The following is a 16,375-nucleotide window of genomic DNA, read 5'->3' on the forward strand; positions in this document are numbered from 1 at the left end:
TTAAGGACATTAATTGTTTTTCCAAACATTGTTCTGACTACTGAACACTGTCGGTCATTCTCAATTCTCAATGCAGGTGAGAATGTGTATGACCTTGCATTGTGTTGTCTTCATCACCTGTCAACGATGTCAAATCGACAGATTAATGATCTGCTACCTGATGATGGCAAAAACATCGATGGAATTTTCAAGGAGGCTTTGAAGGAGTTCCGTAAGAATCTTGAACAGACCAACACGCGGGTGACCTTTGTAAGTATTGCATCAGAGGACGGTGCAAGCACCACCACGCCTCAGCCCCTTTTTTTTGTTGTAGCTCAGACAGCAGCAATTATCACCGTGGTAATGAGCATGGGGGCTGCACTAGGACCGTCGTTCTCTCAACCTACTGGGACCAGGATACCCAGTAACCAGAGAAGGGTGCTGATGCCTTTTCGACTGGAAGGATGGATGACAGCAAAACATAATCTGTGGTCCTCTTTAGAGCCCGGCATTATCTTACCCTTGGCCTCCATGGTCGATGGTTACGTTGGAAGGTGTAATTTTGTAATTGTTAAGGTAATTGTGGAACTATGCTTTAAGGATCGTCTCCTCTCTCTCTCGTCTCTCTCTGAATAATAACGAGATGTTTCTTGCTTGATGCGGCATTCGTGCCAGGTTTGTTTTGCTCATTTTTTGTTTAAAAGGTAACAAAGCAATGTTTAGTGAAGGACCACCCATAAACGTGCATTTATCAGTCGCGTGTAATTCTTAAATCAGAATTTTGTTAAATTTTAAACTTGTGTTATGCATTGATGAGCATTGCACATCTACTGAAATTAAAACATTGTGGTTTACATAAATTATAACATTAATCTTCTAAACATATTGCGTGTGATTTTAGCCAAACATGTACTTTATTCATTAATATATGATCATATCAAAGCATCCAATTTTTACATTTATTTTAACTTAAAATATTTTTGATAAATATATGCACATTTTATCATTACCTACATTTCAGTGTGATTGCGTAATGATATGCAAGTACTTGTTTATACATATTATTGATGGAAACCTTGAATTGACAGTTGTAGCTGTGCCGGTTCTAACATAATTCGTTTTGATAACTGCATCCAGACATTATTGAGCTCAAGTATTCCAAAACTGAACTGCCTCATGATAAGTCTGCTTGCCAGTGAGTTCGTTTGATTCCCATTGCTGCCATCTCATTTTACCTCCTTGAAAGTGATATTTAAAGACGCAGTGATGTATTTATTAAAAGCAAGTCACTACGTGTCAGTGTCTCAGCCAGAATCTTGCATTTGGAAACTAATTTAACAAACTTGATTTGAAGCTTTCGTGACTGCAGGAATTACTCTTTGGTTTTTTCGGTAAAGTCTCTGTGTGTCTATGGTGTGTGTCTCTCTGTGTGTCTCTGTGTTGTCTCTATCTGCTTGTGTGTCTGTCTGTGTGTCTCCGTGTCTGTGTTTTGTCTTTCTCTCAAATTTAGTTCTACCTGATGACGGTTGCTTGTGTTGTAATCGAAACGTCGTATTCTATTATTACATTTATTTTATTTCTACGTGACTTTACCGAAAGAACCAAAGAGTAATTTAACAAAATAAACATTTACTCCTGAAACTCATTCTGCTGTTGCAATAAGAAATGGTGGCACGTTGAGTGTCTCCCTGCTGAAATGAGGACTTTGACGAGTTGATGCAGTAGTTATTGATGGTTTTTCCAAGCTGTAAAAGGCATCACTTAATGGGCTTACTCTTCACCCTCTTTACACAGTACAATGAAGATATCTGCATGCGGCACAAAGACCTCATCAGCAACTTTGAGCAAGTTCTGGACAAGACGGTGCGGCAAAGACCGTACGTCACGGACAAAATGCAGATCAACAACGTGTGCATCAACCTATTCAGTGGGTTCATGGTGCAGTTCATGGGCAAGTGCCAGGCCCTGGACGACTCCAATGTCACCAAGGTAACAGCCGATACTCTCTGCCATTGTTCTGCCGTTTGTGGCTCTTTATTTGTGTATGCAAAGGTGACTCCACACGTAAACCTTGCGGATTAATTTCCAAACCTTTTAGATTTTTGAAAAAAATTATTAAATCTCACATATCTTATTATTTTTGACCCGCATAGCCTCTGTTATTTTTACTCGGCTTGAATCGTCAGCATTGAACAACAGCCAGTCTAGTCACTGTCAGCCAACTAGCCTGACTCTTCATTAAATTTCATTAAATTAAGATGTTTGATATTTTTTCAATTAAATGATCTTGTTGCAATGCTTGCAAGAGCAGACGTATTTTGGATGCCGTTTGTCATGGACAAGATGGTAATGACTTGTCATTGCAAATGTTAAAAATATAACTTCTCATTGGTAGTTTTGGTGATGATGTTTAATGCAATCGAGATGATGTGATGTTGTACAGTTGTTTATAAAAATGATTTGTAATGTCGACTTTTATTTCCCATATTACATTATATGTACATTTATTTGATAAATTGTTTTGTACAATGCAGTTATGATGGTATGTTAATTCGGCTTTTTAAAAAATATATTTACGGTTAAATTAATTTTGAATAATTAACATAGTCATATTTTTGTATCCATAAACGTGGTTTTGGATACAAAACCGCATTGTTTTTGCATTGTAAATAAGTAACTTTGGAAATTATTTTTTAAAGTGTGTGTATTTGTGATGTGTGTTGTGGGTATAGATATTCGCCACCCCCCCTGCCCCGAGTGTTCATTGCGCATGTGGCGAGTGGAGTAATGAAATCGTTACCGCGTGTTGGGTTTCTCATTCAGGCTCCCAAGAACGAAAGGAAAAAGAAAAGGAAGAAAGAATCTGATGGCGTAAGTGTTCAGTGTTACAAAGAGTGTTGTGGGGCCTTTATTTTGGTAAATATCTGCGAGATAATGACCTTTGCTGATGATCATCGGCCTCATGGTTAGGGTGTTGTATATTATTTAAATGTGTCGGGTCCTCATCAGCCCATAGCTGTGGTGGGAGCATTACATCATCACCAGCTCCAATACCTCTTGAGGCTATCAGGGCCCGAGGCGATGACATGTGAGTAGAGACCATCTGTTCCACACAAGTGTCAAAACTACTTTGGGAGGAGGAGGGGGAAAAGCTCATGTGCATTTGGCCACGTGGTGCTGTGGCAGCAGACCAAGATTCACAGTCAGAAGGCTGATGGCTAAAATCCCAGTTTTGTGTTGACGCAGCCCACTCATCTCTCCTGGGTCAATAAAGTAGAACTTTTTTAACGAACCCAGCGGTGGTTTTAACCTTTGGATGTATACTGGTCCGTGCCATATGAATACAGATTTTTCCTCATTGACTTCGGAATATATATACATATATATCGAGAGGAGCACCACCTGATGCTCTGTTGAATATGGAGGCACACGTTGACTCTTGATGTTGCTTATGCAAGTATCTTTAAATTCACTCGTCATTAATTGTCCCAGACCTGCAATGCTATTACAACAACACTGCGTTTTCATGCAGCAAACACAGATGGAACACCACTGTCTCTAATGTCCCATGCTGTAATGGTAGGTTTTTACCCTTTTAACTGGTACAAAACTGACACCTTTATTCAAGGCATCATGTTTGCAATGACCACAACACAAGTAGTCAATAAAGCAAACAAAAAGAAGCAACTCTGATAAGGATAATAATATGCACTGTCCTTGAAGTTGATTGGCCCACACCCGAGACGGCTTTCTTTAGAGCCTAGTCCCCATTGGTGTAGGGCCAGATGACACCAGAAGGCGTACAACTCAAAAACAGTGCAATATCAGAGTATTGAGAGTTCGGGGTAAACATTTACACTATGAGATCTCTTTTACCAGTGGCAAAATATAATGGTAGGTTTTTACCCTTTTAACTGGTACAAAACTGACACCTTTATTCAAGGCATCATGTTTGCAATGACCACAACACAAGTAGTCAATAAAGCAAACAAAAAGAAGTACCAGTTAAAAGGGTAAAAACCTACCATTATATTTTGCCACTGGTAAAAGAGATCTCATAGTGTAAATGTTTACCCCGAACTCTCAATACTCTGATATTGCACTGTTTTTGAGTTGTACGCCTTCTGGTGTCATCTGGCCCTACACCAATGGGGACTAGGCTCTAAAGAAAGCCGTCTCGGGTGTGGGCCAATCAACTTCAAGGACAGTGCATATTATTATCCTTATCAGAGTTGCTTATTTTGTTTGCTTTATTGACTACTTGTGTTGTGGTCATTGCAAACATGATGCCTTGAATAAAGGTGTCAGTTTTGTACCAGTTAAAAGGGTAAAAACCTACCATTATATTTTGCCACTGGTAAAAGAGATCTCATAGTGTCCCATGCTGTGTTGTGAGAGAAGTCTCATGGAAGGGAACCAGTCATGCTTCAGATGGAGTTTGTATTTTAGTTTGTGAATTTCGGCTCTGCTTGTGGCGGTGGCCGTAGCTTACCCGTCCGTGCCTGCGCTTGTGCTGCCCATTGGACCAGGTGGTGGAGCATAACGGCCATCAATTCCGTACGGTGCAGTTCAACATCCCATCGTTCTGCGAGGCGTGCGCTACTCGCATTTGGATCATGGATCGTGGATACGTCTGCCGAGGTGGGTGCCTCCAATCCAGCCAAGTTTGTAATAACACTGCGGGTACAGTGTGCCTCTCAAGCCCCACAGCAAGCCCAACGAACTCGGTACAATAGTTGTGGACTTTATGCGAGAATAACGTTAAAACAAGACGTTTCTTTGAAAGGTACAACTCTTGTTTCTAGTCATTGCAATTTAATGGCATTGTAATCCCACAATGAGGTTCTGTGGAGGTAGTTAATTCAAGAAGAAGCCATTTCGAGATTCCTTACAATATTTTAAGATCGTAGACGTTAAGGTCATGTAGGCCTTGCGGTCATATTGACCTTAAAATGTTACAAAGGGAGGAAAACGTATAAATCATTGTTGATAGTGTATTCCCCTCTGTATTTGAACAGCTGTTAGTTTACATGAGACACTAAAATGTTGAAACGGTGACTTATGGAGCTCATGACCTCCAGTGTGTCTGGGAGGGTGAGGGAGAGAGAGGCAGTTGGAGGGAAGGAGGGAGGGAGGAAGGGATCAGATAAACGGGCAGGAGGAGGAAGACGAGGCTTTGGAGAGAAGCCGAGGAAGGACAGCTGGGGGAGTGGTGGGTAGGCTTATTTCTGATTTCAAGGTTTTGTGTACACCATTAGAATTGTCTGGCATGTTTCAGTATATATGTTGAAACAAGTCAGATGGCCCGTATAAGCATTTTCTCATTTCATATGTACTTTTATTCCTCATGTTTGGTTATCATGGAAACCTTCCGAACTGTCAAACATTGACATTCTTTTGGCTGACTTAATGATTGTAATTGTATCAATTGTGTCTAAATCGTATTGTTGCTTTGTTTCTTGTGTTGTTCTTGTTCCAATACACCGAGATTTGCCACGATGGAGGTTTTTTCTGCCAGTCGATACATGTTTGGGTAGAAATCTGTGGCCGAAATGTTGTCTAACTTGCTCAGATTAGCCTGTGTGGTCCTGAATCAGAGCACTGAACTCAAAATCAGGAGTTGCTTGTTCAATTGCTTGCTGGGGGTTATTACAGCCCCTTTGAGGGGGACAAAATGAGTACCATTTTGTTAGAAGTGAGCAGTTATCCTGTGAACAGAGTGGCCCTTCCACGTTGGTAATTTGGAATTCTCTCCACTAGCTGGAAGCTGCCAAACAGAGACAAATGCCGCCCAATGCCCAATGCTCCTTTGAACGTGGGACACTTTGACCTTGACTCACGTACATAAAATTCCGCTGAGGAATGCCAGTGTCTCTTTGTTTCTGATGAACGCATTTAATGAGACCGCGAGGGCCTTTGTGCCTAATGTTGGCTCAAAGGCAGTTGTGGTCTATATTTGCCTACTGAATTACTCTGAATTAATACCAATTTGTTTTTCCATAGAAAATCAGGCTGCCACTTATTTCTGCCAACACATAAACCAAACCCATTTTGAGTTAATACTGTGGCCTAATTTTATTTTTCCTTACCTCTGCATCTATGTATACGGGTACATAAAAACATGAAGTGACTTTCATAAAATATAATTATGTATGTGTTAATATGCATGTGTATAGAGACTGGATAGGGTGGTGGTCTATGTTACAACAACGTAGAGTTGTTGGTCCAGCCATGCATATGTTTTGTTTAGAATATGCTGAGAAATCAGACTCAAGAAACAATGTACAAATACTGGATGGTCTGGGAAATGTTTCTGCTAAATTTGCCTGCACTGAATAATATGAACGGCTGCTGTGTGCCTCAACCTAGTGGCCACTACCATAGCAGAGTGTGGGCTGTTTAGGAGGAGCCAGGGGGGGTGAGTGAGGGGTTGGTGGGATGATGTGGAGTGGAAAAGTGAAGAGAGCTAGGGGAAAAAAGGGCAGAGGAATGGGAGGTCAGGGATGTTGGTTGGAGGGAGCCCAGGGGTTTCTAACCAGTGGATTTAATAATGCTGGATTATCATTGCATTTGTTTTGGATGATGGGGTCCTGCACACATTGGGATTGAAAGAGCAGTTTTGCTCTCGGAATTGAGTTGTGAACACCTAGGGAGATGTCGTTTGAGTTACGTTTTGTAACACGAGCTGTGAGGATAGACACCAGCGGGAGAAAGGGCCAGGCTGTTTGTCAGCTGAGCTGTACAAGTTGTATGTATGTCTGTCGAACTGCTTTCGCACCGTACGTAGCCAACAGTGCTAATCGGTGTTGGCAATCTTGTATCTTTCGGTAGGCCTCCACAGGGAACTATTCGCATTCGTACTGCTTTTATTGACTGCAGTGTTTTCTTGTCATGGTCATTGCCAAACTCTAACCCACTTTATTATTTGCTAATGTAGATGATTGGGGATATTTTGTATCATGTTGCATTTTCCAATCAACCGCAAACGCCTACACATTTTCTTTGGTTCTTTCGGTAAAGTCACGTAGATAGAAAATAATAAAAGAAAAAATGTATCTTTTTTTATAAAAACCAAAAACTCACGACGTTTCGATCGCAACACAATCGGTCGTCATCAGATGGAGAGATTACATTACGTAGATTAAAATATTATTCCGTTGTGTTCCGTTTGTGTTTTCAGCTTGCAAGTTTGCGTGCCACAAGAAATGCTACTCATCAACAACCAGGAGGTGTACGGGATATTACAACGCAAACAAAAAGGTGTGTTTTATGAATATATTTTATCTGCAAAGAGCTCATCTGTATTTAAGAAAAACATTTCAAAGGTGGGCTTTGTACAAAAAAAGCACTTCATTTGCTGACAAAAATCACCAAAATTAAGATGTTAAATGAAGACACGTACAACATGGAATCCCGAGTGTACGATGATGAGATCAGTTCATGTCCAGGATTGAGATGAATTGTGGCATCCCAGGATGATGAGGGATGGCAATGGCATGGAGAAGCCATCATCCAGCAGTGGATAAACATTTGCTGGTGATGAAGATGACGCCGACAATGTGCAGAGGCATGTGGATGTAGAGGGCGCCAGTGGCCTGGTATACAGGAGGATGTGGGTTCGATCCCGACGAAGCCTTCTGTATATTTTGAGTTTGTATGTTTTCCCCGTGATCGCGTGGATTTTTCTTCGGGTCCTCCGGTTTTTCCCTTCACAATTAGAAACATGCACTTTAGAGTATTTGGCTGCTATACATTTCCACGTGAAAGCCATTTTGTTGACCTATAATTTGTAGCCAGGTCACTTGTGAAAAATAGCTAAATAGCTCAGTGGGCCTTACCTGGTAAAAAATAAACAATGAAGTATAAGAAATGCTGCTTTATCTGATGCCGCGTGCGTTACCATTTACAGGCCGGTGGGGACATGACAGGAAAGCAGTTTGCCGTTGACCTGTTCCGGTTGACCGGCCCTGATCGGAGCGTGCCTTTCCTGCTGGAGAAGCTGCTCAACTACATCGAAATCCACGGCCTTTACACAGAGGGCATCTACCGCAAGTCAGGCGCCAACACCAAAGTCAAGGAGCTGCGTCAGCAACTTGACAATGGTAATTGCCCAATTGCATTCGTTTACACGAAATGAACTCGGCTGTGACTTCTTATATTCATCAGGCAGGGTAAGAGCACTTGATTGAGATGAGCACAGTCCAGCGGTTGTGTGAGATAGACCTGTGACAGATACCAGGTGAAGGCTTGTGATATTGTTGATGGGATGTTCCCCAGTGTTCGTTGATTTCTCAGTGGTTTCATAGAAAATTGGTTGCCATGTGCCTCAGTGCAAGATATATCATTCGGAAAGTAAGATAAATAATATATATGGGCTATTATAGCAAATTGATAAGTTCAAGTAACTTATTTCATGGTTGGCATACAAGTGCCTTTTACTTGCAATCGGTTTCATGAATTATTTCACCTTCACGCTTTTGCAGTATAAGAGCTAATGGCCACATCTTTCATAATAATTGCAATGAAGAAGAATAATAACCACGGCCAAGTGTGCTAGGTTGTGGCAGTACGAATATGGACTGTTTATTATATGAAGACATTGTCCTCGCACCAAGCGGCGACGGGTTAAACGCAGTGTGCCTTGGAGGATTTCTTTTGGCAATTAAATATGCTTCATCTCAGCGCTTGATAAAACAAATATTTGTTGTGGCTGTGATAACAGCAATTCGGTACATGGCATGCATTTTGTGAAAATAACATGAAATGACCCAGAACTGAAAAGCAAAACAAGAAATGAGTGGTTCATCTGATTGTTCCAGTTGGAGTCTCATTTGTCTAAACAAAACACGGCCACACTTTAAACAAGTTCTGGAATCTTGACTGTTGCAGCTTTACGAAATGTTATAAAGACATCCGATATGATAACTAATATTAGGTGAATGCTCAAGATTTAATTGTGCTTGATAAGATATCGAACTGAATATCCAAATGTATAATTTACTCACTGGTGAGCAATTCACATCAAGTCCATAGTTTCAGACATAGACATTTTTTGTGGATTTCCATAGCAGAGTATCTTTTGGGAAGTGAACACGATTTGTTTTGCAAAAAAAAACAATTTTCTGCCACTATAAAATCCTAAATACCACATATTCACATTGTGTCGTTAATTAAACGAGGGGGCCGTGCGTCCGCCTGTGGATGTTAGGATCCTCAGTCGTTAACATTCACTCGGCTGTTGAAGAGTTCAGATATTTGCACTAAATTGTGAGAATCCTAAATGTGGTCAAGTGTGACTTGGGCAACTTGCAGCGACCCACTTTTTAAAAAATACAATGATTTTGAAGACAAACTCTCGTTTTGTTAAGCTTATTCGTATGAATATAGTAACTACCAATAGTCTTATCGAACAAAGACGGTCACTGTATTGTGCGCTTTCAGATGCGCTTATGCAGCTGTCTGTAATGCTCTTCCTTCCGATATTAGGAAACCACTGGAGCTATGCACTTTAAAATCTAGATTGAAGACTCATTTCTTTAGAACTACTTTTTGTGTTTAGTTTGTTGTTTTTCCCCGCACCTCTGATTAGCAACGTTGGCGACATACGGTGCATGAAAGAAATTCAACATTTTATGAGACTGAACAAAATTGAAACAATACATATAAGACAAAATAAAAGATATGAAGGATCAATTCTGAAATTAATCACGACCCTGAATTGTTAGTAGAGTGAGTCACACCGTGCTTACCTTCCAGCCTCCATTCCCTTTCCTTGGGGGCCTGCTGGGATTGGTGGCTGGTTTTATGATCATTACTTCACTATAGAAGCTCATAATTTGAATGTCCACATGTTACAACTGAAAGTCGTGAGCTTCTATTTGCTATAAACTATATATGCATATTTATGCAGTTATATATTTTTTATCAATAGTACCCTGTGGTATTAACAAAAAAAGTAGCTTCCAATATAGCTACAATTATGCAACGTCTCCTTGGCAAAATTAATTCAGTGTCACACCTCAATGGCCTTGTATCACATTAATTAGAGTATAATTAATTGGATACATACAGCACACTTGATGATAATGTGCTGCAGTACACATGTGTAAACACGCTGACTGTGGTTTAACCCCCCGTGTGTCTTGCCCGTGTCCAGACGTGAACAGCGTGAACCTGGATGACTACCAGGTGCACGTCATCGGCAGTGTGCTCAAGCAGTGGCTGCGGGAGTTGCCCGTGCCTCTCATGACCTTTGACCTCTACGATGAATTCCTCCGTGCCGTCAGTACGTGATAACGTTAACCCCACTGTGGCTTTACAAGTTGCATCTTGGCTTCCACATGTTAAGTCTGTTACAGTTTGTACACGAATTGATCGTGTGTTGTGAGGGTTTCTTTCCACGCAGTCGAGGTCCTTGCTTGACTGCTGTGTCTTGCTTCCACAGGCGTGCAAGAGAAGAAGGAGAAAATCAAAGCGGTTTACTCTATAATTGGACAATTGCCAAGCGTCAACTACAGCACTCTGGAGAGGATCATCTTCCACCTCGTCAGGTCCTCCACAGTGATTCTGTCCTTTCCTGCTCCGTCCGTACTACACCCCTCTCTTTAGGGGGTATAGCAGCAAGCCAGAGCATCTCCCTGCTCAAACATGCGGTTGGGTGGCACTCATTTGGGGCTCGTGAGAATTTGGTGTAAATTACACTTTGCGATAACGGGAGCCAATCACTGTGGGATGCCGCAAAAGGAGAGTAATGTTAATGCTTATCTTAATAACCCCAGCGGTAAGGTGGGCTGGGCTGACCTTCAACCGGGATTTGAACTCGCACAGTTTGGACTGTGAGATGATTGCTGTGCCCTGCCCAAAGTGCCACCTGGCCAGACAACAAAGGCGTCTTTAAGCCGCAAAGAAACTGTGTTCCTGGAGTTGCGGAAAGTTGAGGTTCGTGCCCGAACCAAGCTGTGAGTGTGTGTGCGTGCGTGTCCACCCTGTAGGATCGCCCAGTACGAGGATACAAACCGGATGTCGTGCAACGCCTTGGCCATCGTCTTCGCGCCATGCATTCTGCGGCCGCCCGACACGACGGACCCCCTGCAGAGTATGAGGGACATTGGCCAGACCACCCAGTAAGGCTGCGGCACACTCACGCTCTGGCGTGCCACGGCGCGAGGGGTGGCTGCAGGATTTACGTGTTTAGATTTGAGGACGCTGGGGAGCGCTGTCGGAGGCGGATGCCACTTAAACTCCTCGTGGTGCAGTGTGCACTGGATAAGAGCTGTGGTGGACGTCCCCAGAGGGCATTCATAGCAGAGCTTTAAAGGAAAGCCAGAGCTATAGAAACAGTTTGTTTTTGTAGCTTTTCTTCTCCTGTACATGTGTTCAATGGTTTATGGGTAGTGTCAGAGAATCACTTGGCCTGGTTTACTTTAGTGTTTCTGTATTTATGAAAATGCTTATTGAATTTACATGGATATATTGAAAACTGCCAGTGGCTCTTTTATTAACATGGAGTGCGCTGACTGTGCAAGAAAACATGAAATCAGCACCGCGTACTTTGTCTGTCTGTTAACGTGCTCATTAACACAAATTATCGTTTGGAATATTAACCTTCAATGATTGCCATGAATACCATGGCTAAAAGTGTGCAGTGTAGTTGAATTCAGTTTGGGTCTGCCACCTATTGTACAGTTCAATTAACCTTATCATCGAACTCTGAATTCCATTGGCCAGCAACGCAATTTGATCTGCTGGTCTTATTTATATTTGACTTGGATTTGAATTAACTCACTACACAGCGTGTTTCTTACTCAACATGTTGGAGTGCTCTCTCCAGAGAGGTAGAGTGGGTAAGAGTTGAAGTGCGGTCTCCAAATCCTAACCACTTCACCTCTCTCGCCCCCTCCCCTACGTGCTGTGAAGAAGGGCCAATGCCCGAAACGTCACATTTCGTGTACTTTTAAGACAGCGTCATTGACGAATGCGTTGAAATTTGTTCATCCTCTGCGCTTCCGCAACACTGCCAGCGCAGTATCGCCACGATAATTTGTGGGACTGAAGAATCTTCCGGCACCCAGAGCGAAACGTCGGAACATCGAGATGAACAATGCTTGGGCACAACCTGTGACAACGCTTTACGGAGAGAGACGTACGGAGCGATCGTGGACACCTGTGTGCTGTGCCTGTGTGTGCGTGCCTGCAGCTGCGTGGAGCTGCTTGTGGAGGAGCAGATGAGGAAGTTCAAGACGCGCTTCGCTGACATCAGCACCCTAGAGAGCGTGGAGAACAGCGCCAACCAGCGCCTCTCTCTCATCCGACGCTCCATGGTGAGCACCTTGGGCAGCGGATCCAAGTGGCGGCTGTCCCTTCGTCGTGTACAACAGTTGGACGTGTTCTTCATGCCGAATTGTAATGTTGGGTCAACTATGTTGACTTGCCCATGCTTTTATAGTTAGTGTTATCCGCAATCATGAAGGTTAAAGGTACGGCGCTGCAATCGCTTGCTCGTGTCTTTGTTAGCAGAATGGCCTCCGCTCGAGAGCGTTCTGTAGAGCCCCCTCTAGAGGGTATTTTGGCCTCCTCTTACAATCCGCAACAGTGCGGTATGTATGTGTTTTGGTACGTAAGTAATAAACACACGGCTCCCGCTGCTTTGCGTTCGCAGGGCAAAGGGAGGTACCGGCAAAGCCGGATGCGTGCAGGGCTCAAGGACGCCGCAACCGGCACGGCCCAGCCTGGTGGCACGGCCGGCGGCACGAGCGTCGGCGACAAGATAGCGGAGGAGGGCGAGAGTGACTGTGCCACGGAGGCAAGCGAGACCAACGATTTGGACGAGTCGACCATGGAGGAGGAGGAGCAGCTGCTGTCTCAAGAGAAGGAGACCATCAAGGAGCGATTGTAAGTGCTGCACCTTCCTGGCTCTGGAGGGAAGAGGGGAGATGAGGGCAGATGGCCGATCTGGAGCAGTTTATCTGAATTTAAGGGATAATCGTTGACAGTCATGCTCAAGCATGACTTAAAAACGAAGCACCACATTTTTTTGTTCATGCTGCCTTAAATTATTGCGTTATAAGGCAGCACTTATGACAAATGTGGTTAGATTTTCAAATGTTTGGATCAGAACCAGCAGTGCCCTTTGCCCCTCAATGAGTCCATTGCACTTGAAAGTTTTGTTGCGTATGCTGCCGCAATCACTTGGAGTCTCCCTGTGTTTACTGTATTGAGTGTGCCGCCCACGCACGTGTGCGCCGGCTCTTCAGTTTATCGCGTGCCCTTCGTGTGCGTGCATGCGTGCATGCGTGCGTGCGCATTGAACCTCTTTCGCACCGCACGTAGCCAACCGGGGCGATGTACGTGTGTCACGCAGGTCTGAGCTGCGCAACACGATGATCTCGCTGGAGCGCAGCGCGTCGGACGACGATGCTCTGGACAGCTCCTCACGTGACACCATCGACGGGACCGACGAACCCAGCAAGCGTGACCACGGGCACGCCGGTGCGTGCTCCGCTCGGGGAGGAGCGTCTGAGTTTGAGTGGAATAGAGCAGTGCGCTGTAGAGGTGGCCGTGTAGTTAAGAATGCGGGCCGCCACCTGCGGCTAAACTGGGTTCCCTAGTGTAGCGGGGGATGATGGTGTCAGTATGGTCACCAATGACTGTAAACAATAACATCGTATTCAATTTGGTTTCGCACTTGATTTGGCCTAATTTCAACTCTGAGAATGTGATATCAGTTTTACTCGTGCGACAATCTCATTACAGAGTGCATTGGAAAGTGTGCCCTCTGCTATGCAATATATTAAGATGCCAATTGAAATTTTTTTCAGAAGTCCTGTGAGAAATAAAACATTTCGATCTATTTTCAAACACATGGTGTGGTGTTCTGTGAGATTTCTAAATGTATTATTTGTCTCTTTAAATGATGGCGATAACATTTAGGATTTCAATTCAGTCGGCTCAGTCTGAGAATTGCACTCTTTATTTGATTAACATAGAAATAAAAGTGTTCTACGAATGCAGATAAAACAATGTGAAGGCACATCTGCAAATGTAATTTTTTGTATAATGACTGAATACCAATTGATAAGTTAGAATGTTAATTCTAGATTTTAAGCTTTCGTGACTGCAATGATTCATATTCTTAGGTTTTTTCGGTAAAGTCACGTAGGTAAAACATTAAAATTAATTAAAGTAAAATAAAACAAAACCTAAGAATATGAATCATTACATTAAAATTACTTTAATTAATTTTAATGTTTTACCTACGTGACTTTACCGAAAAAACCTAAGAATAAGTTAGAATGTTATTGTAATAATAAAGCAAAAAATGTGAAAAGCCGGTAAATGTGTTGGTTTGGTGCAGAGCTCATCTATATTTGCAAGCCCTTAGACACTGGTGGACATTCCACATATCAGTGTCAGGGACCAGCTCTCACCCATAACATGACCACTGTGACAGCATTCACCAGATTGTAATGAAAAAAATTGGAAATTGGAACCACATTTCTCATGGTAATAAAACAGCACTGTCTGTATGCGACTACATTTAGCCATGAAAATGAGATCATTGCAATAGTTGCCCACCCAGTTAAGTTACATTTAATGATTTCCACACCTTTTGCATCCCTAACTATGTTTGTGTTGTTAGAAAATGTACATCTAACGAACGGGATATTTGTTCTCCACATTTTGTCAATCCAACTGAACGGTGACCTACGGTAATAACGGCAAGAGCTACGTCTTGGCTGAAAATGAAGCTTCAAGGCTTGGGAGCGACTTTGCCATGCTTTTGTGGGTTTTCGAGTTGATGGGAACTATCAGGCAGTGGTTAACACTTTTCACCTGTCAACCGGTGCTTTGTTGCAAGTTGCGTTGCATAACCCGTCCACTTTTGATCTTCCAAGATTAGGGCAATGAATTGGCAATCGTTTCTGAAAGATAATGGAGTTACTTCCAGTGAGTATATATAAAAAAAAACAAAAAACTCCAACAACAACAAACTTCATTCCTAATGCCCTCCTCCAACCCGTTTGCCCTCTTGCAGAGTTTCACTGGACGAACATGTTCAGGAGAAAGAAGCGCCTGAACAAGGGTTCCATGCGGCAGGAGAGCACAGACTCGGCGACGACGTCCGACGGCGAGTCTCTGTCGGGCCGCTTGCACCCGAGCGTCGCGGAGTACCGGGCGCATGGCGTGGACGGGGAAGGCCGCCGCATCGCCACCCTCGCGCCGGGCGGCAGCGGCGACGCCACGGAGGGACGCTTCCCTGGCTCCAAGCCTGCGGCCGCCGTGGCCGTGAATTTGCGGCAGCCTCCGAGCAAGCACGTGACGCGATCCACGTTCCAGCCGCCCGATCCCAAGCTCAACGGAAGGAAGTAAACGCTTGTGGAGGCCGAGATGCGGTGCGTTGGCCCGCAGCGAGCGAGGCTTGGCCAAGAGTATATATGGTGCCTCGACAAAGTGAAGTAGAGTAAAGCGTGCATAATCGTAGAGACCGTGCCATGGAGAAAAACCCCCAATGGGTGTGTGGGGAAGTCAGAAGAGAAGACAGTGGAGCCCGTGGGATCACGATGCAAAAAGCGCAATCCTGTCAGTGGAACTTGTCGTGTGCACACGTCCAAGTTTGTGCATGCGCGCGCGCGTCAGTCGGTTAGGAAGGATGGAGTTAGCATTATTTGCTATTTGAGAACCAGGTTTTACACGATGAAAGTCCACTTCTTTACATTGTCACGTAGAGTTAAAAGCATCAGAGTAAATAAAGGTCACGCTTGCAAGCATGGTATAGCCCAGGGAGGGAACTGTGTACTGCACAGCAACACTACTCTCTTGTGCACGTGTGTGAACATTAAGATGTCCGTAACTTATCGCTTATATTTTTTTTATTCGGCGCTCAATTGTGTGCCTGTTGCCAAGATGCTCTTAATAACCAACACTCCAGATGCATATGACGTTTACTTATATGAAGGCAGTCTGGCAATGTGATGTCTGTATTTATATTAAATGCACTTCATTTAGATGCCAGCTCCAATTTGTTTCCCTTTGAAAATTCCAGAAACTGAATTTTGTGAAAAGCATGTCATTACAATGCCTGAAGACTGCAATAACGTTTCGAGTTCATAAAATGCAGACCATTGATTCCTCACGAAAGTTGAAGTGACCTAAATTGACATGACAGTCTTCCTAAATTTATGATTCTCAAGCAGCAGAGTATCTTGGGGTATCAAAGTGATAGACGGATACCACGGAACAAGTGAATGCAGGATGATTGCCCAATGTAATTGTTGCTGTTGGTAATGTTCAGCGCTCTGGTAGCTTTAAAGCCTTAAGGATTGTACAGCCTGCAGGCCTCAGAACACCCTCGCGCAATAACTTTAATTTGCAGCAATAAGGATTTACCCCCTCGAAG

The 16,375-nt window shown here is 43.4% G+C and overlaps 1 protein-coding gene across 11 annotated transcripts in view; it reads left to right on the forward strand.

Moving 5' to 3' along the window:
- Nucleotides 1-15,488, forward strand: part of MYO9A (myosin IXA) — a 178,996-nt gene extending 163,508 nt beyond the window's left edge. For all 11 annotated transcript variants that reach the window (XM_078621208.1, XM_078621230.1, XM_078621243.1 and 8 more), the window contains 13 exons: nt 142-249; nt 1,774-1,968; nt 2,803-2,850; nt 4,509-4,620; nt 7,160-7,239; nt 7,889-8,081; nt 10,136-10,264; nt 10,424-10,529; nt 10,971-11,102; nt 12,176-12,299; nt 12,638-12,870; nt 13,340-13,467; nt 15,014-15,488. In XM_078621208.1, the coding sequence (XP_078477334.1) occupies nt 142-249; nt 1,774-1,968; nt 2,803-2,850; nt 4,509-4,620; nt 7,160-7,239; nt 7,889-8,081; nt 10,136-10,264; nt 10,424-10,529; nt 10,971-11,102; nt 12,176-12,299; nt 12,638-12,870; nt 13,340-13,467; nt 15,014-15,348 (1,923 nt within the window). In that variant the 3' untranslated portion in view covers nt 15,349-15,488. The remainder of the gene's footprint in view (nt 1-141; nt 250-1,773; nt 1,969-2,802; nt 2,851-4,508; nt 4,621-7,159; nt 7,240-7,888; nt 8,082-10,135; nt 10,265-10,423; nt 10,530-10,970; nt 11,103-12,175; nt 12,300-12,637; nt 12,871-13,339; nt 13,468-15,013) is intronic.
- The last annotated feature ends 887 nt before the right edge of the window (nt 15,489-16,375 follow it).

Source organism: Lampetra planeri, chromosome 3, assembly GCF_965212315.1.
Source record: "Lampetra planeri chromosome 3, kcLamPlan1.2.h2, whole genome shotgun sequence".
NCBI classification, from domain to species: domain Eukaryota; kingdom Metazoa; phylum Chordata; class Hyperoartia; order Petromyzontiformes; family Petromyzontidae; genus Lampetra; species Lampetra planeri.